This window comes from Protopterus annectens, chromosome 13.part0 (assembly GCF_019279795.1).
Source record: "Protopterus annectens isolate FY-2018-M chromosome 13.part0, PAN1.0, whole genome shotgun sequence".
Classification (NCBI taxonomy): Eukaryota; Metazoa; Chordata; order Ceratodontiformes; family Protopteridae; genus Protopterus; species Protopterus annectens.
In genome coordinates, this window is record NC_056747.1 from 803,140,994 (window position 1) to 803,167,281 (window position 26,288).

The 26,288-nt window shown below is 39.6% G+C and overlaps 1 protein-coding gene across 1 annotated transcript in view; it reads left to right on the forward strand.

Annotated features, from left to right (window-relative positions):
• The window catches only part of VMP1 (vacuole membrane protein 1), a 1,640,696-nt gene that overhangs the window by 741,802 nt on the left and 872,606 nt on the right, over positions 1–26,288 (forward strand). The window contains exon 7 of the mRNA XM_044054897.1: positions 4,748–4,879. Coding sequence (XP_043910832.1) covers positions 4,748–4,879 — 132 coding nt within the window. The remainder of the gene's footprint in view (positions 1–4,747; positions 4,880–26,288) is intronic.

Here is a 26,288-nt window from a genome sequence, read left to right on the forward strand (position 1 = left end):
CCTCTACTGAGACCCATTCAGAGTCCGGTATGCCACGAGATGCTTCTTCGACTATGGAACCTGTGGATGTCTCTACCTTGGATGAGTCCGGAGCCGCTGTGCAGGCACCAGCTTCTGAGGGTGTATTCAGGCCTACAGACTTGCATTTTAAACCGATGTTTCCATCCAGTAGTTCTGAATCCCTCAGGCCTAAAACTCGCACTATACCTAGAAAACTGATGACCAAACCACGAGCTCAGGCCCATATGCCTCAAAAACAAATGCTTAGAATGGCTGAATACCTTATTGCTTTAATTAGGGGAAGCCAGCCTTCCCCCTCTAAGAGACCTAGAACTGAATTTCTTACTGATTCTTCTGATCTGGAATCTGATATTTATGCTCCTTCTGATTACCAGGATTTGCTCTTATCTACTTATGAGGATTCTGATGCAGAGGATTCCATTCCCTCTGCTTCCCCTCCAGAAGATTGTTCTTTTGGTGAAGCCTTGCATACTCTTAGGGAGCATTTCCACTGGGAAAGCCAGGATTACTCTGAGTCCAAAAAGAGGATTAGGGAATTCTTACTCCTTCCCAACACAGGCCTCTAGCTATCCCTCCTGTACTGGACATTGTAGATGATGCTTTCTTGGAATCTAGCCTTACCCCAGACACTTTACCTCCAGTTCCCAGAAAACCTGACAGGTATTACAGAGTACCTGACTCTCACATGTTCCTCTTCAAGAATCCTTCTGTGGCTAGAGAGACCATTTCCCAAGGTCCAAAAGGTATTAAGGTTACTGCTGCCAAAAATCCTACCCCTTCTGATAGAGATTCTAGAGCCCTAGACAGATAGGGTAAGAAGGTATACACTTCTGCTACTTTGGCCACTAGGGCTTTAAATTGCCAGTTTCATATGTTAAAGTTTCAGCAGCATATTATGGGACTACTTAAACAGAAAATGATGATGATTCCTGACTGAACACAAAGAATTGCAGGATTTAATGCATTCTGCAAAGTTGGTAAACATACTTTGCAATGTGGTTTTGACACTTTAGAAGCATCTTGCAGGGCTGCTGTCACTGGGTCTGTACTTAGAAGGCATGTTTGGCTTAAGGAACAAAACTTGCCAGATCATGTTAAAGCTAAATAACTGTATGCTCCCTTAAACCAAGACCGCCTTTTTGGCAACAAAGCAGAAGAAGTCCTCAAAAGGATGGAGGAAAAAGCTAAAACTATGCAAACTGTTAAAGATTTCCTACAAGTACAGCCTCCCAGATTTAGTAGGCATTGGCCTTCAAAGAATTTGTCCTTTCCAGGCCTTCTCAGTCCAAACCCAGGAACAACAGACCACCTAGATTACAGACTCAGGCTGCGTACAGACCTAAGCAGTGGGGGGCTCCCACTTCCAAAGCAGGGAGTAGTAAGCCACCCCTCCTATGGAAAAATGGCACAATGACTTAAGCTTAACCCTTCCAAGCCCTGCTCAACTACCTGCTCCCTTAGGAGGAAAGCTCGCCCTGCATGCAAAAAACTGGGAACTTATTACTTAGGACAAATGGGTTTTGAACATAGTTTCCCAAGGATACAGATTCCACTTCCACACACTACCAACCCCAAACTGGTGGCCAGACCTCCCCCCAAATCAGTGGGTGGAGGCCCAACAGCTGGTTCTGTCTCTTCTTAGTATCAAGGCTATTTAACCTGTCCCAGCAGAACAAAGGGGACAAGGTATTTATTCAAGACTTTTCCTGGTACCCAGAAAAGACGGCTCCTGGCGTCCTATCCTGGACCTCTCTATTCTAAACACCTTTCTGGTAATTCCAAACTTCAAAATTCTAACACTTTAACAGCTTCTTCCTGTGCTAGGCAAAGATGCCTGGCTGGCAACCTTAGACTTAAAGGAAGCTTACTTGCACATCCCAATAAAGGGAATCTTGCAGGAAATACCTACGCTTCAGGGCAGGCTCCATGCACTATCAGTTATCTATACTTCCCTTTGACTTATCTACTGCGCCCAGGGTATTCACAAAGTGTCTAGCTCCAGCCATTGCATTTTGCAGGCAGAGAAATATTCAAATATACCCATACTTGAAAGATTGTCTGATTCAGGCAGAAAACCAGGACTTGCTATTACAACACCTGGCATTTGTAAAGAAACTTCTAACCTCATTGGGGTACACCATAAACGAAAAGAAATCTCACCTAGTACCCTGACAACAGATTATATTTCTGGGAGCAAGCTTGAACACAACTTCCCAGATAGCATTCCTCACTCCAGAGAAACAAGTATATTTGACAACCTACTTCAAACTATTGGCCACAAAACCCCAGCTATCTGCAAGGAAAATTCTGCAAGCCCTGGGGTTCATGGCCTCTTGCATTCTACTAATTCCATATGCAAGACTGCATATGAGGGAACTCCAATGGTATCTAAAAAGCCTATGGTGTCAACATTCTCAGGAGCCTGGAATCAATGATTTCTATCATTCCTTGTATAAAGACAGAGTTCCTTTGGTGGGCAGAGGCCTGCTACCACAACAAGGGGGTCCCTTTCACTCTACCCCCTGCCGCCCAACCCTAACAACAGACACATCAGATTATGCATGGGGGGCTCACTTGGTAGGGCAGTGCATTCAGAGCAAATGGAACCCTAGACAGATGCACCTGCATATCAATCAAAAAGAAATGCTAGCTATACAGAATCTCCTGACAGCCTTCAAAGACCGTATTCTTCCAGGACAACTGTTGGTAAAGACAGACAACAACACAGTTATGTGGTACATAAACAAGCAGGGGGAAACCCACTTGTACCCTCTCTGCAGACTAGCTGTGGCTCTGTGGAACACAGCCTTGAGCTACCAAGTGCACCTACAAGCTCAATTCCTGCCAGGCAAGCGAAATTCACTGGCAGACGACTTAAGCAGAGATCTCATGGACCCACACGAATGGAAACTAGAACCAAAAATATTCAACCTCTTGAGGAACAAATGGGGGACTCCAGAGGTAGACCTGTTTACCTCCCTTCAGAACTAACAATTGGGCAAATTCTGCACAAGGACTCCCCACAGTCAAGCTTGGAAAGTGGATGCCCTGTCCTTTACCTGGGAAAGCCTCTCTGTTTATGGCTTTCCCCTCTGCCTCTCCTCTCAAAGGTTCTACTAAAGATCAAACAGGACAAGCCAATGACAATACTGATTGCTCCAGACTGGCCACGCCAGCACTGGTACCCCCTCTTGCGCAGTTTGACACTGCTGCAACCATGGCACCTGCCTCAGACCCCTTCCCTGCTGTCCCAGCAGGCAGGCCAGATTCTGCACCCTCAGCTTCAAACCCTGAACCTTGCAGCCTGGCTAATTCCTTGAGCTGTCCTCTAGCACCCCTCAGTAAGCAGGTGCTAGATGTCATTATGGAGACAAGGAGGCCTAGTACTAGAAAATCCTATGCTGAAAAGTGGAAAAGATACTGTTCCTGGAGCCAGACTCAGGGGATTGGCACAACGGTGCCCAGCTTACCTCATATTCTTCAGTACTTAACAGAAATGCTCAAAAAGGGTCTAACCTTCTCATCAATTAAAATTCATGCCTCTGCCATTTCAGCATATTATAATACTGAGCCCACCCCTCTTCTCTCACCCTTTGCTAAAACAATTCCTTAGAGGGGCCAAAAATTTAAGACCCCCCAGGAGAGCTCCCACTCCAGCCTGGGACCTTAACTTTGTTTTGGAAAAGCTCACCCCCCCCCCCCCTTGAACCAGCTGCAACAACAGAGTTGAAATTCCTTTCTTGGAAAACAGCCTTCCTTCTAGCCATCATTTCAGCAAGAAGAGTGTCTGAATTACAGGCCCTCATGGCAGTGGAATCCTTCATTATCTTCCATGCGGATAGGGTTTCCCTCAGGACCAATCCTTCCTTTATGCCCAAGATATGGTGTCTAGTGTGGCCCTAAATCAGTCCATTCATTTGCCTACTTTTTTCCTTAATCCACAAAACAAAGGGGAACGAATACTGCACTCTCTGGATGTGCACAGGCAACTTAGATTTTATTTGGACAGGACTAAGCCTCTCAGAAAATCTGAACAGCTGCTAGTTGGCTTTGTTGCAGGGGCAGAGGGGAAGGCCATTTCAAAGCAAACCATTTCCAAATGGATAGCCCATTGCATTCATTTCTGCTACAAGCACCATGGAAAACCTACCCCACAGGGGATAAGATCACATTCCACCAGGGCTGCATCTACCTCTGCAGCCTTTCATAGAGGAGTCCCTACCAGATACATCCTAGAAGCTGCTACCTGGAGCTCTGTACATATCTTCACCAAGCATTACCACATGCCTGTTTTTTCTAAATCCAGAGCTCGTTTTGCCACTGCAGTCTTGCAGGGCTTAATAGCTGGTCCTAATGCTCTTTAACTTCCTCCTCCCTTCCTTAGCTTTGGGAATCAACCCAAATGTGATGACTGTAACAGCTTGTTTTTTTCTTACCTCCGTATACTTGCCTTCTTACCAGGGGGTAAACTCGATCTGAGGTACTTTGGTTAACACAGGGGATTGTGGGTAAGAGGAGGAGCCTGGGCACTGGATCCAAAATTTTGAAAGTGGCTGAAATCATATCCAAAGATCCATACAATCGGGAAGGATGGAAACAGCATAGATCTGTCATGGTAAGTACACAACTTTCTTTTTCATTCAAGTACACAGTTTGGAGATTACACCAATGTAATTGTATCTAGAAACTTCTGTTTGTTCTGATTTGTGCTGTGATCTATTCGCAGGGTGCTGGTACTGCTGTAGGAGAGCTTCCTCCATATTTCATGGCAAGAGCAGCTCGTCTTTCAGGTGCCGAACCAGATGATGAGGAGTATGTAGAATTTGAAGAAATGCTAGAACATGCAGAGACTGCTCAGGTGTGTGTAAACACTTGCATGTTATAGAAAAAACTCTGCCACATAAGTATTTATTATGTATTGCCTAAGTGAGTCTTCAGAGCATTAAGCCGGTCTGTCACCTTATGACAAGAGGTTCTGCAGTTCAGTTTGCATTTGGTGTGCTTTTCATTTGGAGTCTGCATAACCTCTTTGTTTGCATAGGTTTTCTCCAAATATTTTGGTTTCCTCACACATACCAAAGGCAATGTGGTAAGTGGATTGATGACTTTTAAATTGTCTGCAGGTGTGTGTGTGTGTGTGTGTGTGTGTGTGTGTGTGTGTGTGTGTGTGTGTGTGTGTGTGTGTGTGTGTGTGAGTGTGTGAGTGATACAAAAGAAAGGCCCAGCAATCTACTTCTGTACCCGTGCTTACCTAGCTAAGTTTATACGGGAAAAGACTAAACAAAAGACATTACATATGAGAAATTGGGACATCTTGATTACAGATCTAGATAGTAAGTGGTGAAGATGTTTAGTCCCTTTAGTTTTTATGTACAAGCCAGGCATATTTTTTTAACAACCAGAGGAGATGTTGTGAATGATAATTGAGAGAGTTGAAGGAATTTATTTGAGAGAGGAAGAAACCAAAAGTTTAAAGTGATAAACTGATTCTTCTCATAGAATAAGATGGTTTAGGATTACTTCATTTGGAGGTATTACTTGAGAGTTATGCTTTTAAGGCTCATATCTGTAGCACAAACAGGAGGTTATGAATCAAAGTGGAAAGAAATGATGAAGATGATGATGTAATGTTGGGGGGGTGGCTTGAGAAGTAAGGAGAGAGTAGGATTTTGAATGCAGGTTCTTAATGAGAATAACGACCACCATACAGGCTTCTATGAAACGAGCATCTGGGTAGTATTGTCTAAGATGGTAGATTGGGAGGAATATCCTATATGTTACATCAGTAGAGAACTCAACATTGCTGTGAAATGATATTCTTTGATAGAAACGGAGTGTCTGGAGATGAAATATACCCTCACTCTACTCTCTCAAATACTACATGCTAAGAAGAGGGGTTATACTTGTTACAGATTGAGCCTGTCTTCAGTGGTTTTACAGACAGGAAGACAGTTACTGTAAACTGTCTTATTGGATACTGACTCTCCAGGCCTACAGCTTTAGAATTAAATATCTGAGCCACAGCCACCATAACACAAGTGAGCTGTCTCGGGCATGCAGCCCATCTTCTGAGACTCAAGCCAGTGGTTCTGCACTGGAGTTGGAGAGTCATATGGCATTTTGGGGGCTGTTGAGGTGATAGAGCAATATGCCTTTATGGCTAAGACAGCAGGCAGACAGGAGTAACATAGGACAGTGAAAATCAGCTACAGTAAGAGTTATTTCAGGACCATTTCCTGATATCTGCATGACGAGAAGAACCTAGAAGGATTCTTCAGGGAGCAGCAAAACAAGTCAGTTGGTATCCCTCAAAGATAACAGTCCAGTAGGATATCCTTGAAGCCAAGAAATATGAGCAGTGGCTTCCTGTTATGTTATTAAGCATTACAGAACTGTTTTGGTAACTGTTGGAATACATTTGGAAATTTGTAAGTTAGTGTTTTGTTTTGGGTTATGGAAAGACTTTGCTCAACTTTGTTTGCCTGTCCCTTTAGTTTGTTTGCAAGAAGGTGAACAGTTTGCATCTAATTACACTTGCTTAAACTGAAGAACTGCTAAGACTAGTTCTTGTGAAGACCGCAACAGACTGCGCTCGCTCTCTCTCTCTCTATATATATATATATATATATATATATATATATATGTGTGTGTGTGTGTATATGTATAATGTGTATACATGTGTGGGTGGGTGCATGCATATGCATGTATATGTGTACGTCTATACATATAGATATATAAGTATATGTATATATAGCTAGGTATAGTCCTACACACACACACACACACACACACACACACACACACACACATATATATATAAGAATGACGAAACAGACAAAACATTGTGCATAACGTTTTGTCATCACTCGCATCAAGACAGATCCATTGAATGTACAGTTACTGTAATAAAAGCACACCTCCTTGATCAGTATAGGCACTTCCGTAAAAATAAATAAAAGGCACAGAGAAGTATGTATTATTCCCTGCACACATACAGAACTAACACACATTTCGTCACGTAAATACTAGTGAACAAAGATATGAAACATTAAAACTTTACCATTCCTTGCCTAGCTACTGCTAAAATATGTGCAAGCACATTTCAAGTAAATTATTCGCCCAGGTAAGACATAATATAATCACCATATCGCAGTATGCACAACAGAAAGGAAAGCCATGCTCCTTTCTTAGTGAAGCATAAAAGTTTTGTTCTGCACTCAGTTATATAATCCAACTGTGTAGGTATAATGGAATAATGTTTACATATGAAGGCCTGTCCCATACCATCTTAGAATTTTTAGCAGACATTACATGAGGGCATAATGTAATGCAGCTTAACTTATGCACACCCTGTTTTTCAAAGGCATGTCTTATTGAAAAACATTATCACAGTGCTGCCTTGAGTGACAACTGAAACCTAAACTTTTAAACGAGCACACAGTATAAACTGAAGACTGCGCAGTACCATAACAGTATAAAGAAATCATGTTAACCCTCACGTTGACACACAGTCTGCTGTCTTTGTGTGTACAAATACAGCCACTATGAACAACAAAGAAGTATTAATATGATGGAGAAGTGGACATTAGAGTTCCAGTGCTGAAGAAATACTCCGAGGGGAATCATATTTCAGGTCAAAAACACTTAATAAAGTAGCCTTCTTCTTAACATTGTCTCCACGCTTTAGACAGCTGTAAACTCCTAATAAAATCTGAAGATCCAGATCTTCCCTTCTGTTGTGTTCTTTGACCATATTATATAAAACACTTTTAAGATCACCCATATGATGCCTAATAAGACATCTGAAGTGTCTGTGCCATCTTTCAACAGTATTTCGTGTTCATAGTAGGCTATCATCATTCAAAGTAGCTACGCTCCAAAGGGCAGGTGGAAACATTAGAGGCAAACAACTTGCAAACTGCAAAGGCAGATCATGTTGCTATTTTCTTACAACATTCATACAGATAGTACTCAGCAAAGTAACGCAGAAGAGGCAAGGATTCACTTTTGTCTGCTGTTGTTGACTTTCCAACACCTCCCTTGCCAGATGCCACAACAATCACCTCCTTTACACCTGCGATGGGCTTCTGCTTTGAAAGTTCTCGAGCCATAAGCTGTTTGTCTCATGAGTGGAGTCGGTACCCGAAGACTGAATTTGGAATATTGTGTGAAATGGACTTTGACACTTGGAAATTTAACTTTTGTATGCTTATATGCATGGGGAATATCTTCTCGTGGTAAGAAGTATAAAGAGATAAGTTGCTTACACAGCGATTGAAATGATAACACACAACCTAATCCAGTGTCTCTCAATTTTCACCAGATATTCTGTGAAAAAGTAAAAGTAACAGCCATTCACCTTGACGTTTACTACATTTCGGCTCACAGTGCAAGTAGCAGCAGGTTTAAAATCCCCCAAATAAAATGAACTGCAGGAGTACAACTAACCAGCTATACATATCTTATCTCATTGCTCCATGTAAACTGCTTTTCCAATCTCTTTTTGCAGTCTTTTCTAACCTCCTGTGATTGGTTCTTATAGTTATCTTGCAATATTTTATATGCCCCTAAGTAGTCCCCTTTTTATCAACCACTTCTGGTCAAGATTCCACTAAAAACTCTACCCATTCCTTTCTCTTTGCCTATACTCTGATATCAATCCCTGATTCTTCTTCTTCTTCTTTCGGCTTTTCCTGGTTAGGGGTCGCCACAGCGGATCACCATGTCCGCACATTAATTGGCAGTGAAGTTTTACAGTGTCGAGTTGCCAGCCCAGCGCCCAACCTTCCACAGAAGGCACACACACATGCACACCTAGGGCCAATTTAGAGTGTCCAGTCCACCTGCAGCATGTCTTTGGGATGTGGGAGGAAACCGGAGCACCCGGAGGAAACCCACGCGACCACAGGGAGGACATGCAGACTCCGCACAGAAGGCACCCCAGCCGAGGATCGAACCGGAGAACCTCTTGCTGTGAGGCGGCAATGCTAACCACTGCACCACCGTGGCCGCCCTGATATCAATCCCTGATAAGGAGGGCAATCTCTAAGCTGCAGTCCAGATGACATGTTGGCCTCATCCCACTCTATTACCTTTTCCTGTCTAGTTTTTTGCTCTCAATACCTTGGTTCTTTCTCCAGTTTTATCCAGTAAATTCCACCCCCCTCTCACCTATTTTCCGTACTCTTACTTTCAGACATCCCTATTGGCAAAATCTCTTTTCTTCATTCATATGTTTGCTTAGTTCTTAGAATACATTCTGTAAGTTTATGAATTTAATATTCTGTGTGGTGGTTATTTTCCTAAGGATCTGCATCCAAAATCCCACTCCGTCCTTGACATCTCCTCCCCTGCTGCATTAGCATTCCTTTCTACTTTGAATTATAACTTTCTGCTTGTGTTGTGTATATAAACTTTAACTGTGTAGCTCTAGCATATCCCTTCAAATCAGGTAATCCTAAACCACCTTGCTCTATTTGGCAGATCAGCTTATACCACTTAACCCTTGCACTCTTTCTCTTCCAGATAAATTCCTTCAACTCTTTGTTGCTGTCCACAAGTTTTCCTTTGGATGATAAAACTATGACTGACCTGTATATAAAACTAAAGGGACTAAAAACATTTTTCACTGTGTGTATCAATGACAAGAGGTTCTAATTTCTCAGTTTTTGTATTATCTTTTGTTCAGTCTCTTCCCACATATCCTTATGTGCCGTAACAGAAGCCTTTTTAATCCATACTCCTAAATACTACCCCTTATGTCCCCATAAATCTGGGTACTTCTGAACCAAGTAGTGTGTGGGTACATAATTTACATTATAGCATTTGTTTTATCTTCTTTACTTTTTTATCCTGCCCTTTTCTGAATTTATTAAGTACAAAAAATTATCATCTGCAAATAAAGCCAACTTTTCTTGATTACCATCCCAATTATATCCTTGAATTTTTGAGTGCCTAATTTTCTTTTAAAGTGGTTCTAAATATAAAGCAAATAACTAAGGGGAAAGAGGACATCCCTGCCTGGTTCCTCTGTTTAAACGCAACCTATCAGAATGGAACCCTTCCACTTTAATTATTGCCTCTGATCCTTCATATATCCTCCTAATTAACCTTCGTATCAGGGAATGCAAATGCTTCTGTTCTTCTCATAAAATCCCAGCTTACTCTGTTGAATGCTTTCTCTGCATCAAGATCCACCATCAACAGTGGTATTTTCTTATATTCTGCTTCCCTCTGGATCATCAAGTGTTTGCCTCCTTCCACAAAACCACATCAAATCCATAGCTATCAATTTTGGCAACACATTTACCATTTTTTAGATGGTATAAACATAAACACTTTATAAAGATGGTTTAAAGTTGAACTGTGTCTATATTAGACTAGGTCTGATTGTCGTTAGCCTCCTTGTGTAACATAGCCACTGCATCTTTCTTCCAAGATGCTGATGATTCCTCTCCTTTTAAAATACTATGAAACAAAATATACCAGATCTTTATCACTTTCTTCCCTCCTAACTTCCAAGCTTCTGCAGAAATGCCATCTATTCCAGGAGACATCCTGCAGATTGATTATACATCACCATTTTATCTCCTGTCCTCCTACATTAACTGTTGGTTGTTGAGCCTCATCTTCCTCTTACCTTGACATAATTAAGTTGTCAATAAATATTTCCATATGTGCTTTTTCTTGGTTTCCACATTCCTCTGCTTTACACAAATGTTAATCAAATTTCAGAAGTAACTCTAATACCTCTATAGGATCTCTGGTTATTTTTCTTGTCATAGGCTTCCTATGTTAGGCAACAGAAAGTAGAAAGGGTTGTTACCAAAGTCACTGTTCTCAAAGTTTTCTTTTTAAATGCATGCATATTATCCCAATGCTCCTTTATTTTCTGTTTAGCACTGCACCATTTCTCCTCTTTTTGTTCGGCGAGATTCCCTTTTTTGCAATACTTTAACCATCGTCAGCCCTTCTAAATAATTCCTATTATTTCTTAGCCATATCTCTTTCTTTATTTTGTACCATATTTTTAAACTACGTTTTCATTTTATACTATTCACAAGCTTTTCCTTCTGAAGAAATTTCTATCTTCCTTAATAACTCTTGAGTAATTTGTGCTACTCATTCCGCAAATTCCTGTCTTTTTAACAGGTAGGTGGGAAAATTACAGTGACTCGTTTTTACTTCATTGCCTTACATTTTTATCATAGTTTTTATTGATGCATTATCTGAAACAATTGTTGGGTGTGTGTCTAAGCTTTCATTTCTATCCTGTCCAGCCCAATTATTGTTTCTTGGAGAATAAAATGTAAATTCTTGGTTCCTACTACTAAATTCACATCTTCCATATCAAATATTTTCATAAATTTCTTAAAGAAGTCTACCCTATTTTATTATATTTCCCTTCTCTGCTACCCTGATACAGCCTTAATATTGCAAATCTAATTCCAGGCTCCACCTATACGTAATATTCCCTACTGAAAGCTGACTTTTCTCCCAAATTTTTCTTAAGCTCAGTTATAGCAGTTTTTGGTGGAATATAAACATATGCCAACATAATCTTCTTCCCTTGCCATTAGCTCCTTACTACTACAATTCTACCATTATTGTCTTTTTTCCTCTTCTGTCAGTATTGGTGCTTTGCTATAATTATTACTCCCCTCTTAATTTGTTCCTCATATTCTGCTGAATATTCATCATGAAATCCTTTTTGTCAAATTCTCATGCCCATTCCTTTCCATATGTATCTCCTGATGCACTGCACATTTTTTAATATAATTCATGACTGTTTCCTTTTTGGCTGTACCTCTAAGACAATTTACATTTCAGTATACTATGGATAGAGTAGTCATTTTGATAAAAAGTTATTGTTCTTGCCTATTATACATGACCGTTTTTGAATGTGTATTTCCAACTTCTGTCTTGCATGCATACAGTAATGTCTGGCAGGCTGATGTTTTATGCAGTTGCTTTTTCTCATCCCCATTTGAGCTCATGTCCCATGTCTCAAGATTTTTTTCTTTAATGAAAACTCTCAAACAAAAACTAAATATATTTTCAAAACATCCTCATCCCATATTAACATAGAACAAAACATTGTGTGTGTGTGTGTGTGTGTGTGTGTGTGTGTGTGTGTATATATATATATATATATATATATATATATATATATGTGTGTGTATATATATATAATATATAATATATATATATATATATATATATATATATATATATATATATATATATATATATATTTAGGACACTTACAGCACATAGTTAAGTATACTAAATTACGTGACTTACAGTCAGCATAGTGATCAAACTTGTATTCCTTAAAGGTAGTTGGATGTTTGAAAACATTATCATTAAGCATATATTTACAGTGGTTGCAGTTCCTACATGAGTAGTTATCTTTCCTATCTGACAGTACCTCACTAGAGTGTTCCTTTTCATAACAAAGTAGTCTCTTTAAAGACTTGTTATACTTATGAGTATCTAGGTTTGGTGCCTACAATACTGCAAAGCTTCTCATCAGCTGTTAAAGTACCCCCAATTCTTAGTGATAATGTTGTGTATCTTTCTGTTGTTATTAGAATAAGTTAGCAGCAACCTAACATCTTGGCCACATGAACCCTGATGTTTAATCATAGGTTCCATTCTATCCCTGTTCCCACCTAAGAAAGCGTCTACCTTTCCTATTTCTGTCAATAATGACTTCATTATCCAATATGGAGACCTCTGTGTTTTTATATCCTCTCTGCAAAAACTCCGTCTCTAATGTTTTCAAAGCCCCATCTAACATATCATTGGCAGTAGTCACTCTAGAGGCCCATAGTACCTGGCTATGGACAATACTCTTAAACACATGGGGAAGGTGCATACTTCCCCGGTGTAACAAATTATTTCTTCTACATGCTTTCCTAAATAAACCCGATTGTATTGTGTCACCATCTTTCCAAATTGTCACATCAAGGAAGTCAGTTCTATCATTAGACTTTTTTGCTTCAAATTCCAAGAAATCTGTGGAATTATTGATATAGACTAAAAAAAATATCTCAAACTCACTAAATGTCCCATCCCATGTTATAAAAATATCGTCCACAAAACGTGTTTAGTAAGGGATGTGTTTAGCAAACTCTGAGTTACGTACAAACATATTTTCCCACTGTAAATGTAACAATAATAGTGTTGAGAAACCAGCAACCAAGAAATAAAATCAACACTAAAAACGTCGAAAGAATGCAGCCGCACACAGCTATGATACAGCCTGTAATTTATTCCAACAAGACGGGCAAATACAAATAACAGTAACGGATTTAGCGCTTTCTTCCACCTAAAACGTGGATTTCATCAGAATCATCTACACAAGTCACTGAACTTAATTTATCAGTTTTGTGGCGCCAAAAAAGGTTTAAACACAATGAAAATTTAAAGAAACATACGCAAACTCACACATAAATACCATTCTTGATAGTAAAGATAAAAAACATAATACTACATGTTTATATACTAATTAATATAGCAGCTAATTCATTATTAACTCTCTTACATCAAACTGTCATTCAAAGACTACTTCAAAGTTAATAATAAAATTGATGTATACCAGCATGATAAGAAATAAATAAATACAAAAATTTAATATATGCAAAAATTGCTAAAAAAGCTATCCATAGTATTGAATGTATGCGTAGGGGAACTAGTAATTCTCTATGGGGATAAATGTACCTTTACAACAAATTGACATATATATATATATGCGCTAGCTTATTGAAATATCGAAAAATCATAGTAATAGTATAAATATAAACAGTGATATTAATTATAAATATTAATAAAAATTGATTAGACCATAAAACCCTATATCCTAATATCTCTCTTTCATAATAAGTATCTTTATATAATAAATCTATAAAAGTAAATGCTTAAAAACAAGTACTTAAAAATACATACATATAAGTGTCTTAAAGTGGTGGGGAACCTTATGCAACCTTAAAGAAAACTTTTAAAAATACAGTAATGTCATTGATTAATAAATACTAAGTATATGTGAACGTTCCATAACACCACCATAATTTTATAATAATAAAGGCTTAATATTAATGTATTCATTTAAACCAGGCGGAGTAGCAGCATCTGTGAAGATTTGCCATCTAACTTCCTTCGCCAGTATAATGGCTTTGATGTTGTCACCTCTATTGTCCACTTTAACTTTTTCTAATATGGCAAATTTAAATTTGTGACTGCTATCCTTGTCAGCCACGTGCCTATACAATGCATTTGTGCTATCTTTTTTCTTTATGGCATAGAGGTGGTCATAAATTCTTTTCTTAAACATCCGTTCTGTTTTTCCTATATAGAAACTGTTGCAGCCTGTGCATACTGCTATATATATTATATGATGGGTATTGCAATTCCCTCTACTTATTTGAATACAAGTCCTGTTTATATTCTCTAGTTGAACTGATTCAGTTTCTAATGTGACATGGCAGTAGCTACAGTGACCACATTTGCGTGTTCCAGTATATTGCGTGTTCATACATTCCACACTTTTATATCTTTCAAAGATAGTCTTCATATTAATTCCCATTTTGAAAACAAAAATGGGTGCTTTACCTACTATTTCTTCTAAAGCAGGGTCTACTCTAAGGACATTCCAATATTTGTTAAGAATATGTTTTATACTCTTTGCCTGAGCGGTATACTCAAGAATACAGGCACTTCTAAAGTCCGTATCCTGTTGGGTCTTATTTGAATTTAATAGGGGTTTACCCAAAACAGGGGAAAATCTATTTCCCCATTCTCTAATAACATATGTCTTGACCTCCTTCAATAATTTTTCAGGGTATCCTCCAAGTCTAAACATACTACCAATGATTTATATTTCTTCTGTCATGTCTTCATATGAAGAAGTCATTCTAACCGCTCGAATGCATTGCCCCTTAAATATGCTTTTCTTTGTTTTGTATGGATGATTACTACCATAATCTAAATAATTGTTGGAGAAGGTTTCTTTCTTATAAATACGAAATTTGAAGCCATCATTCTTCATAGTGATAAAAGTGTCTAAATAAGCAATTCCTACTCGACTCGTTTTGTGTGTGTACTTCAAAAATGTACTTGATGTGTTCAAATATGTGAGGAATTCCACAATGGTATCATCTGGTCCATCCCATAATATAAAAATGTCATCCAAAAATCGGGTGCAATACCTGATGTGTCTGTAATACTTACTTTTAAACATTTTTTCAGTTTCCCAATCCAACATGACCATGTTCGCATAAATGGGGGCACAAGCAGCACCCATAGCTACTCCCTGTGTCTGCTTATAGTATTCCCCCTCATAATATATATAGTTATGTTCTAAAATAATAAACATAAATTCAATAATAAGGCTAGCATGATCCCAATCCAATTCTGAATAGCATTTGATGCTATTGAGAAAACTGTCCAATCCTTCTGCTTTAGGAATACTTGAAAATAAATCAACATCATCTATCGTAATAAAAATGAGTCCTTCCTTCCAGAGTTGGGGGGACAGATTACTTAAAAAATTCCAAGAGTCCTTAGTGAGATGAGAGATCTTGTTATAAATGTGTTTTAACCATGTATCTATAGTCACCCCTAATGGAAATGTTTTGGCATAACTTCCTGATATTATAGGACGAAAAGGGGGATCCTGTGTATTTTTATGCACCTTGGGAATGCCTACTATAGTGGCTAATTTGGGATTTTTGCCAGTTAAAAAATTGTACAGTTCTAGATTGATTCTTCCATCTAGTAATAAATCTTCTATAAATAAATCAATCTTTTTGTAGCCTGTATTAATTTCATTCAAAGATACTGAATTGTATTTGCCTGAATCAACCAGAATGTTAAATATCTTATTCTTATAAGTATCCTGATCGTATAGGACAATACCACCCCCTTTATCAGGCTTCATAATTCTAATAGATTTGTCATTGGTGAGCCTATGTATTAATTCTTGTTCTCCCTTGTTCAAGTTGTTTTTTATTTTTCCATTAGATGTTTCATTCTTTAAAAGATATATTTCCTTGGTCACCAATTTTTCATACAAGGCTATATTCGGATGTGTAGGGGGAATAAATGTACTAGGCTTCTTTAATCTACTTTTTTCGCCTGTAATATTTTTATTCTTAAATAGTATAGCTAGATTCAGTTTTCTCAAATATTTCTTGATCTCCACTATACAATCTACAGTTCGAAAACTTCTTACAGGGACAAACTTCATCCCTTTCGAAAAAGGGTAAAAATTTCATCACTGATCTCTAAATCAGTATAATTGAAAATATTAGAGTCAGTCATGCTTATTAACAATAATATTTTTAGAAGCAGCCAAGGATGGTGAAAGACTGCAATTGGTGTCTGGTAAAACATCCGAAATTTGTTGCTGCTCATCCATCGTAGTATCTTCAAAGGACTCACATCCCAAAAGTAATTCTTCAGCTCCTAACAATAAACTAGGTATTAATGCATCATCACTACTCTTAGTTATATCTAACTCCTCCATTCCTAATTGTCCAGGTACATTTGTCCCTTTCCTAGTCTCTGGTTCCTCCATTTCCAATTCCTTTTCCAGTTCGTCCTTACTCTTTGATTTCTCTCCCCATAAAAATTTTGATATTTTCTTACTGTGCCATTACTAGGTTTAGCATAGGAGTTAGTGCAGGGGCATACCCATGGCTATCCCCTTTACTTCTAAATAATATTTGTCTCTAAAGAAAAAGGTTCAAAACCAAGTCTAACAACAGTGTATACCTTAACACTTTATCATTAGCCATTCCTATTCTATTTAAAAGTAACCTAATATAGGGTGTACCAACATCATTTGGAATTGCTGTGAAAAGTGTCTTTACATCAAGAGTCACTAATAATACATCAGGTTTATAACATCCAGAGTGTACATGCACAGAAAAGCTTTCTAAGAAATTTTGTGCATCTCTGGTTACAGTCTCGAGTTCATTCACAATATGTCTCAATTTTTTTTTCAATATAGATAGAAATGGACTCAGTCATCCACCCTTTACTTGAGACTGTTGGTCTCAAAGGGGGCTTACTTATGTCTTTATGTATCTTCGGTAAACCTCTTATAGTAGGTATACAGGGGTTCTCTATCAAAAAATACTTATAAAGGTCAGGGCAAATAACATTACATAGCAATAGGTCATATAAATCAGCATACACATCATGTAACAATGTATTTAATTGTGAAAAGGAGAGGGTTTTATATATGTAGGTATCATTTAACATAGTAATCATATCCTCATTGTACTGCTCACTGTCTAAAATCACAACAGCCCCACCCTTGGCAGCCTATTTAATAATGATAGACTCATTCAATTTCAAAGACTTTAAAGCTTCATGCTCTTTTTTGCTGAAGTTATAAAAATCATGTTTCCTTGTTCCAGTATCAGAACCGTACAGTTTAAGTAAATCAGCTTCACAAGCTTTCTCAATGGCTTCTACCAATGGATGACTCGAAGATATATATGTACTAGTTTTTTTAAAACAATTAATGGCATTACTATCACCATTACCATATCATAGTTTTAGCATCACAGCTCTAGCAAAACCTTTTATATCAACTATAAAATCTAATACATCAGTGTCTCTACAAGGTATAAATGAACACTCTCGTGAGGTACTGTCAGATAGGAAAGGTACCTACTCATGTAGGAACTGCAACCACTCTGAATATCTGCTTAATGATAGTGTTTTCAAACATCCAACTACCTTTAAGGAACACAAGTTTGATCACTATGCTGACTGTAAGTCACGTAATTTTGTATACTTAGCTATGTGCTGTAAGTGCCCTAGTTTCTATGTTGGTAAGACCAAAAGGACACTTTGCGAAAGGGTCAGTGAGCATATTTATGCTATAAATAGAGAAGACGAAAGAAATACACTGACCCTTCATGTTTTAAGTAGTGATCTTTGCCATAAGTTTAAATTCTTAGTGTTAGAAGTAATAAGGAAAAATCTTGGGGTTAGGAAATATGAGAAATTTAACAGAGCAAGCAGAGATGAGGTGGATCATCAGATTGTAAGCTGACAGAGGTTTTGGGTTAAATGACAAAGTTTCACTTAAGCCCATCTTAGCTGCTAGGTCATTTATACATTAAATGCAGTTTGTTGAAAAAGTTTGAGATATTGTATGTGTTTTAAAGTTAAGTTTTTATTAGGAGTATATTATAGATATAATATGTATTTTACTGAAAATTTTTTATGTGGTTTATAACCGTGTTTTCTTAGTAAATGTAGTCTGACTTTAAGCTGATTGATGTAATTAAGCAATTAATGTCTTTTAAAAGGGTTGAACTGCTTTACTTGTTTGTTGTCGGAAGAAGCGTTCAGTGGAAGAATGTGAAAGCGCTAACTTTATTAAATAATTTTGCTACCAGAAACCGTAGTGTCATCTTTGGAACTTGGTTTTACAATACTTTTACACACCACCCCTTCCTAGCAGGCCAAAATCACAGCATTATATTAACTTAGACTTTCTTCGTTTCATCCTTTCTTCTGTTGTTGTGTTGCAAAATCTATATTTCTTACTACTAAAAGGGCATTTATTTACTTTAATATCTTTAAAACATATGACAGCTGTTGAAAAACTCCCCACATATTTAAAATACCCCTAACTGTATACTATGCAAAAAGGGCTTTACAATATAACATTTGGTTTATATCATGAAACGTTTTATACAAATACTAATAAAAACAATAATTATTTTACCTTTCCCCTTTAGTATCTCTTTAAACATTAAACATACATTGTGAGATGTATGCTTTACAGTCACTCACAAATTTAACATTGTCAACAAAAGTCTAGTCTTTTTGCAGCCACTTTTTATTTCTAAATCAATATTTCACAAATGTAGTGTTGCTTTATAGTCTCACATTTATTCACTAATTTGGTTTTCTAGTCAATTCCTGTTCTTTCTCCTGTCAAGCATTTTTCTTTGATACATTAGAAATGTTTTCACCGGCAAAGACTCTCTGAGAAGAATGAGAAAGTGTTACCTTCTGCTTGCTGGCTCACTTTTTGTTGGATAAACTTAATTTCCTCTCTAGCCTGTTCTGCATCAAAAATGACTTTTATCCTCCTGGAAAAAGAGCTAGATATGTCAGCTTGAATTTCATACCTGCTCTCAGTGTTCCCCATTTGCCAGGATAAATTTACTTGTCTTCTGGTGTACAGTGAATAATCATTTTCCATTAACACTTTGCTGTTTCCAGTTTTTAACACTTGTCCCTTCTGCCACAGTTTGTCTGCATGAACTCTTTCTGCTTGTATGATTGCATCTTTACTAATACAGCTCTTGTCTGCTTTCTCACAGGCAGGTTTGGAGCATGCACTTCTTTGCCCTTTCAATTAGCAAATTTTGCTCTGGAACATCGGTCTTTTTGCTTAATTATGCTCTCATAAAATGAATGCAGTCCGTTGCTTCAGTTTTTCTTATACAGCAGAAAATCCTCAGGGTTTTCTCTGAGCTCTCTGTTTTCTGTCTGTACTGTTTTTTGAGACGACTCTTCTTGAGAAGCCTTATACTCCACAGGCCTTTCATTTCATCCTCTGATTTTTTGCAGCTTTTTATCAGCTCATCTGAATAGATAGTTAAATCTTCTATTTTTTCAGTCTTTTGTTTTTTGAGTTTATATATTTCTTCAGTGTTTCATTTATTTTAATTACTTATGAGTACATTTCATTTATTGTTTCGTGTAAATTACTGGAAGCCATCTCTTGAAACAAAGCTGAAGCTTGAACTCTTTTTTGCTGAACAGCTGCAAGATTCTTCACAGATGGTGTTTTTCTCTTCACCTTTTCTGGTTGGTTTTATTTTAGGTTTTCTTTGTTGCCATCTAGACAGCATACTAATGACTCATCTTTTTCCCAGTTTCTGTTTCACACTGCAAGTACTGAAATTAAGGTGTTGATCAGTGTGTGGCCAACTAGGAATTCCCCCATCAGTAGCTAATTTTAAAATTAATTCACACTGTTTGGCTACCAGTCTCACATACTTAAATCTGCTGAGGAAGCAATACATGCAGCAGAATCGATATGTAATTTTCTTCTGTGTGTATTCACAACCTGAACCGTAGATTGCGGGAAGCCACATATACAGCAGCTTCACTGGATACTTCTGTTAGTGGTGATCAGTGGTCATAACTAAATCACTGTTGCAATATTCCTGACATATGGATTGTCATCACTATTGTCCAGTCAGGGTAGCAAAGCCTTACCTTCCTGAGGTTTACATCTGCCGCATGACCTCAGCTCATAAGTGCAGGGGGTATATAGACTGATGTATGAGTGTGTACCTCAGACTGTTTCACCGCCAGCCTGAATGCAGGTAGTGCATCCGTCCAACTGATTGCCATTTGGTCATTGGTACCATTGCTTCTCTTGATTAGTCAGATAAATGCCCCAATTGGAAACCTTCCTTTGCCTTTTTACATACAATATTTTTTCTGTTTTGCTAGATGTTAGCTAGGAGGGGTAAGTGCGAGTGCAGTAGGCAGACTTTGTATAAGGACTTGTACACAGTCTGCCTTTTCTGTCTAGGCCAGGATCCCTATTACAAGGCCTGTTCCATTTGTCAATTATTTGTTCCCAAAACCATTAGATTGAGGCTTTCTTCTTGCAACGCCATTCTGGAAACTGTGTCTTAAACACCTGTCCCAGTCCAAGATGGCAGAATTTGCATCCCCTGATGTCCTTCTACCACCAAAGAAAAGCTTAAGAGACCTAGAACAGATAAACATAGTTTAATGTTTCAGATTCAGATGTAGTTGCTGAGGTTACAGAACCCCTGGTACGTTAGGTTACCTCTTAGTTGCCCTCTACTAAGACCCTGTCTGAGGTCAGTATGGCTCCTTGCAGATACTTCAGATGAACCACAACTAATCATTTCTGAGGGCCTTCATGGCATTCCTCAAATATTAATTAGGGAGGATATTCTAGGTACTTTAGTAGAGGTACTGTAGGGTTCTGAACCTTCATGTCTTGTCCAGTTGGACATCACACCGAAAAAAAAAAAAAACAAAAAACAAAAGACTAGGCATTTAGCATCCCACACTGCAACTAAGTTAAAGGAGTGGATCGATTTCTTCCAGGGCATGTTTACAGCTATCACGGCTCTAAAACTTCCTGTGTCTGTCTGTACAGTCACAGGCTACACCTCAAAAGTGTACCATTGTAGCATCATCTTCTAAGGAAGAATGGGATTATGACTTGGACCAATCCTTAGACTATTCCATTCAATTACACTGACATGGACAAGTCTCTTCAGATAGAGGATTCCCTTTCTCCAGTTTCTTCTAATTGAGGAGACGTTCTTTGGAGAAACTAACCAAAATATGATCAAGCATTTTAACTGGCAATCCACATGAATTTCTTATGAACAGAAGAGCTACTGCAGCCCCTTAGAAATGGGCAGTCTTGACTCTGCCCAAGTTCCTCTTGTACTTAAGGCTTTCCAGGACACCTTCCAGAACACCTCTTCAACATTTGACCCTCAGCCACCAGCTTAAAAAAGATCAGATAGGTTTTATAAAGTACTTAATGTCCTTAAATACTTGTACAAAAATCCCATGGCTGACCATTCTGTAGTGTCTCTTTCTTTAGACAGACCCTCTAAGCTCCTGCCCAGTGCTAATGCTTTTGCTACAGACAAGAATAATAGGGTGATGGATAGATGAGGAAAGAAGGTCTGCAGCTTTTTTACCCTAGCTTTTAGGGCAATTACCTATTAGACACAAATTATTAAATATTTGATTTCTGTACTTAAGTCCTTTTGTGACGGCCCACCACTGCCAACCAGTAATCAAGGAGCCTCAATCCTTACCACTGGCAAAAGTGGTGGATGTTCACAGAGAGGATGACGGGTACACACACAGTATTTCCAGATGCAGCTCTCTGCATCAAGTGCAATTTCACTTAAGAGCACACACAGACCACAGTCAGGGCTGGTTCCTCTACCTTTCTCCAGATCCCAATAAGACTTCCCACTGGCACAGATATAGAGTTGTCATTAGCCAGGGTTCCAAGCTAAGTCCTCCAACACACATTCTGTCCAACCAGTGCTTTGTGTCCCTGGCCAAGTAGCTGAAGCACACACACACATACACACACTGTCGTTGAGATTTTGATTTACACACACACACACACTCACTCACTCACTCACTCACTCACTCACTCACTCACTCACTCACTCACTCACTCACTCACTCACTCACTCACTCACTCACTCACGGGAAAGTCTGTCAGGTTTACTAGCTATGCCCCCTTCTGCCCAGACTATAAAGTAGTCATTACTACTGCCAGTCACTCCTTCTCAGCTAATTTAGAGCCCTTAACAAGGGGTGTCCAATCTTACAGTGTAATATTAATACTAATACAAATGGTATTTTAACCAAGAGCAAGGCTATTAGGAGTGGCCCACACAGTGTCGCAAAAATAAATGTGCAAGTACTCTCAGAACTTAAATATCTCTACACAGATCAGCCACAATGAAATGTTTAAATATATTTAATAATAAAAAAGAACAAGACAATACTAAATGTATATTCACATCAGAGTTCAACACCACAGGAAATATTTAAAATAACATTGCTTTACAGGCTCACACAAATAAAGAAAAACAAAATCTAAACTAAGCTTCACTATATTAAGGCAGATGTAGTGAATGGTTCTTATTGTTGTCAGGTTTAAGATACAATACTGAATGCCATTTCTCACTGAGACTTTTCAAATTAATATCTAAAATATTACTGCTGGGATAGCTTGCAGAATGACATCATTTTTGGTTATCTGACTTCTAGTTCCCAGGTGAAAACCCCTATTGCTAGAAGCTGTTAGCATTTAGCATCTGCCTGTAAAAATATACAGACAAGGGCTTTTACTCAGATCTTTGGCAGATGCTGGAAGTCAAAAAACAATTGCATTCCCTCATGCTTCAAAAGTAGCAATTAGTTCACTCCAAAGACAATACAGAAAGCTTCTTAGTACAGACTCTGTCTCTCTAGCTGCATTGAAAACCTGAGGGATAGGCTTTTTTATTGCGTAGCCTGTAAAGAAATTTAATTTCAGCTATTTTTCTTTAAAGTTTGCTGGACTGAAGTTAACGCTCCAGTTTCATCTAACATTTTATTTGTGTCTTTCGGCTTTTCCCAGTTAGGGGTCGCCACAACGGAACTCCGGTCCGCTAATGATTGGCAGTAGAGTTTTACGTGCTGGCTTGCCGGGCCTAACGCACAACCTTTATTTAAAAAGTTACAATAGGGCATGTACGTTTCTGTCCTCTTCCAGTAGGGCATACTGTGGATGCATTTTAAGCACAAGCACTTTACAAAATACCTTTTTCAACACAAGCATCTGTACAGAACAGTTTGATATGCACATGACATACAGTTCTACTACATTTGTAACACAAGCATCTTATATAAATCATTTCGATCTGATGCTGTCCATGTCATTATTGATTTTGGATGGGTCTTGGATCCGTCCTCAGAGTCGAGCTGGCAGAGTGAGCGACAGCTCCTGAGCTTAAACTCTTCCCTTCCTAAGGAACCCTTGCAACCCATAATCCTCAGATCTTGTTTGTTGCGAATTGTGAGTAGACATGTCTTCTGAAGCTCGAGCTATGGCTGTCAGTTAAGTGGTTATATCTGGGATTTTCTCTTCCTCCTGCTATTTTTTTCTCTGGTAGTTTCTTTAGGCTAGTTTAGTTTCCCTGTCCTACATTAGTCCCTGGTCCAGTCCCTTAGGGTTTTCCCACCCTTTTCCCTTCTAGTTAGCTTTCCTTACTTTCCTTGCCTTATTTTGGGTTATGCAGTTTGTGTGCTTTTGTATGTGTTTGCTAGGGGTTTGTTTTTGTATTTTGGATGTCTGGCAAACCCACTAGTTTCAGATGCTGCTCCTCATGCGGTCGGAAGTTGGCTCCCGCCGATATGCGTGAGGAATGCATCTACTGCTAGGAGAGCCCCATTTAGTGGTTGAATGCAACATTTGTGCAGGATTCAACCCTAGGACTCTCCTAGACCGTAGGAACAAGCTCTTGTTAAAAGGGTTGGTTAAAGGGGGTCCCCTGGTCTTGGGCTCCCCCACTAAAATTCCATCTGAGCCGAAGAGGAAGCACTCTTCCTCTCGAGACTCTCCTGCAAAAAGACAGAGGCTGTCAGAGCCAAGTGCCCCGGATCCAAGCTCAGCCTTTGACGGCTTTGGCTGCAGGGTCTTTGGCTTTGAATGCCTCTGCTTCCCCGGCCAGATCCGAATTCTGTGAGCCTAGGAGACTTTCAGATCCGATCACATCAAAAACTCCATTCAATCCGACCACTGCGTTAGATCCTTCAATTGGGTCCTTGGCGATCTCAGATCCTTCCAGGCCATCTGATCCAATGGCTGTCTTGAAGCCCATCTTAAGGGAGGTGGAAGATCCTCAGTTATGAAGGTCTGATCCTAGGCATTCCAGTAGATCCTCTTCCAGGGACTGTAGGCCATCAAACCTGGTCAGACCATTCTTCGGTTTCCTCCATGTCTACCAGGAGTTTGCTCCCTTCAGACATGGACCAGATGATGAGGATCTTCTTCAAAGCCCAAATGGATCTTGTCTTGTTACCCTCCCCTAGCCATGTGCCAAGGGGCTGTTCACCCTCTGCGGAACTCCTCTTTTTCCATCCCCGACTCCTTTGAGTTTGGCTCCCCAGTGTCAGAGCTTGCCTAAGGAAGGGCCGTTGGTGTCGGGAAGCATTCCCATTCCCACACCGCCTGTGTCCCTGGCTGGTTCAGTTCCATTGCCCTCAGACCTGGTGATGCCTTGGTCCCGAGAGGTCCATGGGGGTCACCAAAGTGGGGGTTCCGGTCCAGAGTTTTTGAACCATTCCCTTCGGGGCATCTGCTTTGGACAGCTCAGGACCAATATCGTCCAGGGACGACGGTGCTGCACCAGGGTCTCCCGTTCCACCCCAGTCATTCTATCCCGGCAGGGGCGAAGATGGAGCCTCTTCCTACCCGTCAGCTTTCTGGGCAATAGAGAGGACTGTCTCTGGTTGGTCTGCAGCCTCTGCTCTGGACCCATCCCTGCCTTGTTCTACTTTGGGTGGTGAGTCGTCCTCATCCGTCTGGGGTCAGCACTCTTATGAGCACCTTCAGAAGGGCATTTCTGCCATTGGGGTTCCCTCCACTTCCGGGTCCCCCCCTGAGCCAACGGTGGAGGATCCTCCTCTGAAGAGGACGTGCACCTGGACTTCCCTTGTGAGTCCCTCACAGAAGACATGGATTTTGATGAAGGGGATGGGTCCCCCAGACTGCCGCCCAAGGAGGTGTCCTTTGGGGACATCCTTGAAATCCTTAGAGTGTGGTGGTTGGTCCCCCCCCCCCCATCCTTGGAGGAATCCGTGTTCCTGAAGGTGTTCGGGACAGGCCCATCTTCCTCCTAGGTGTCTTCCCCTGCAGATGAGCTATTTCATCTTATTTTCAGCAGGACATGGAAAGAGCTGGACACAGTAGAACTGGTCCCCAAGAGAGCGAATAAGTTCCTTAGCCTACCAAAGGATAAGACTTTTTGGAGTAAGGGTGTCCCTGTGGATGTCACCGCAGGCACTAGGAAAGAGCTCACGGAACAGAGCTCCACAGTCCATCCGCCTAATGGAGTCAAGGGCAAGTGAAAATTTTGGGAAGCACATGTATGCCTCAGCCACTTTCGGACTGAGGACTACTAATTATATGGCACACTTCACATGGCTGCAAAGAGAGTTGGTGTTGGAGCTTTCCTCTTCCCTTTCAGAGTTATTGCCCCTGCAGGGCCTTAAACTGTTCTCTCCGAAGATTTCCACTCTTACATCCCTTGCTAACGCCTCAATGAGGTTGATCTCTAATGCAGCTGAGGCCACCTCTCGAGTAATGGGCACAAACATTGCCATCAGGCGCCATGCCTGACTTCACCTTTGTAGGTTTGCAGACAACTTCAAGGCAACTTTTACCAATGCCCCATTTGGGCCTTCTGTCAAGGAAACACTGACCCACAGTGAGCAGGAGGGAAAGACTTTGTCCACAGTTGGGATCAAGTTTTATACTCCCCAACTGTCCTCCTGCAAGACTCAGAGGGGGTAGTAAGAAGCTGTGGTTCTGCAGGGCTCAGTCTTATTTAGAACCTTAGGTTCTCATGGTCATTCCTCTTTGTAGTGTTCCACAGAGATAGGGTGTCTCTTCGTACTAGTCCTCCTTTTATGCCCAAGGTGGTTAATGAGAT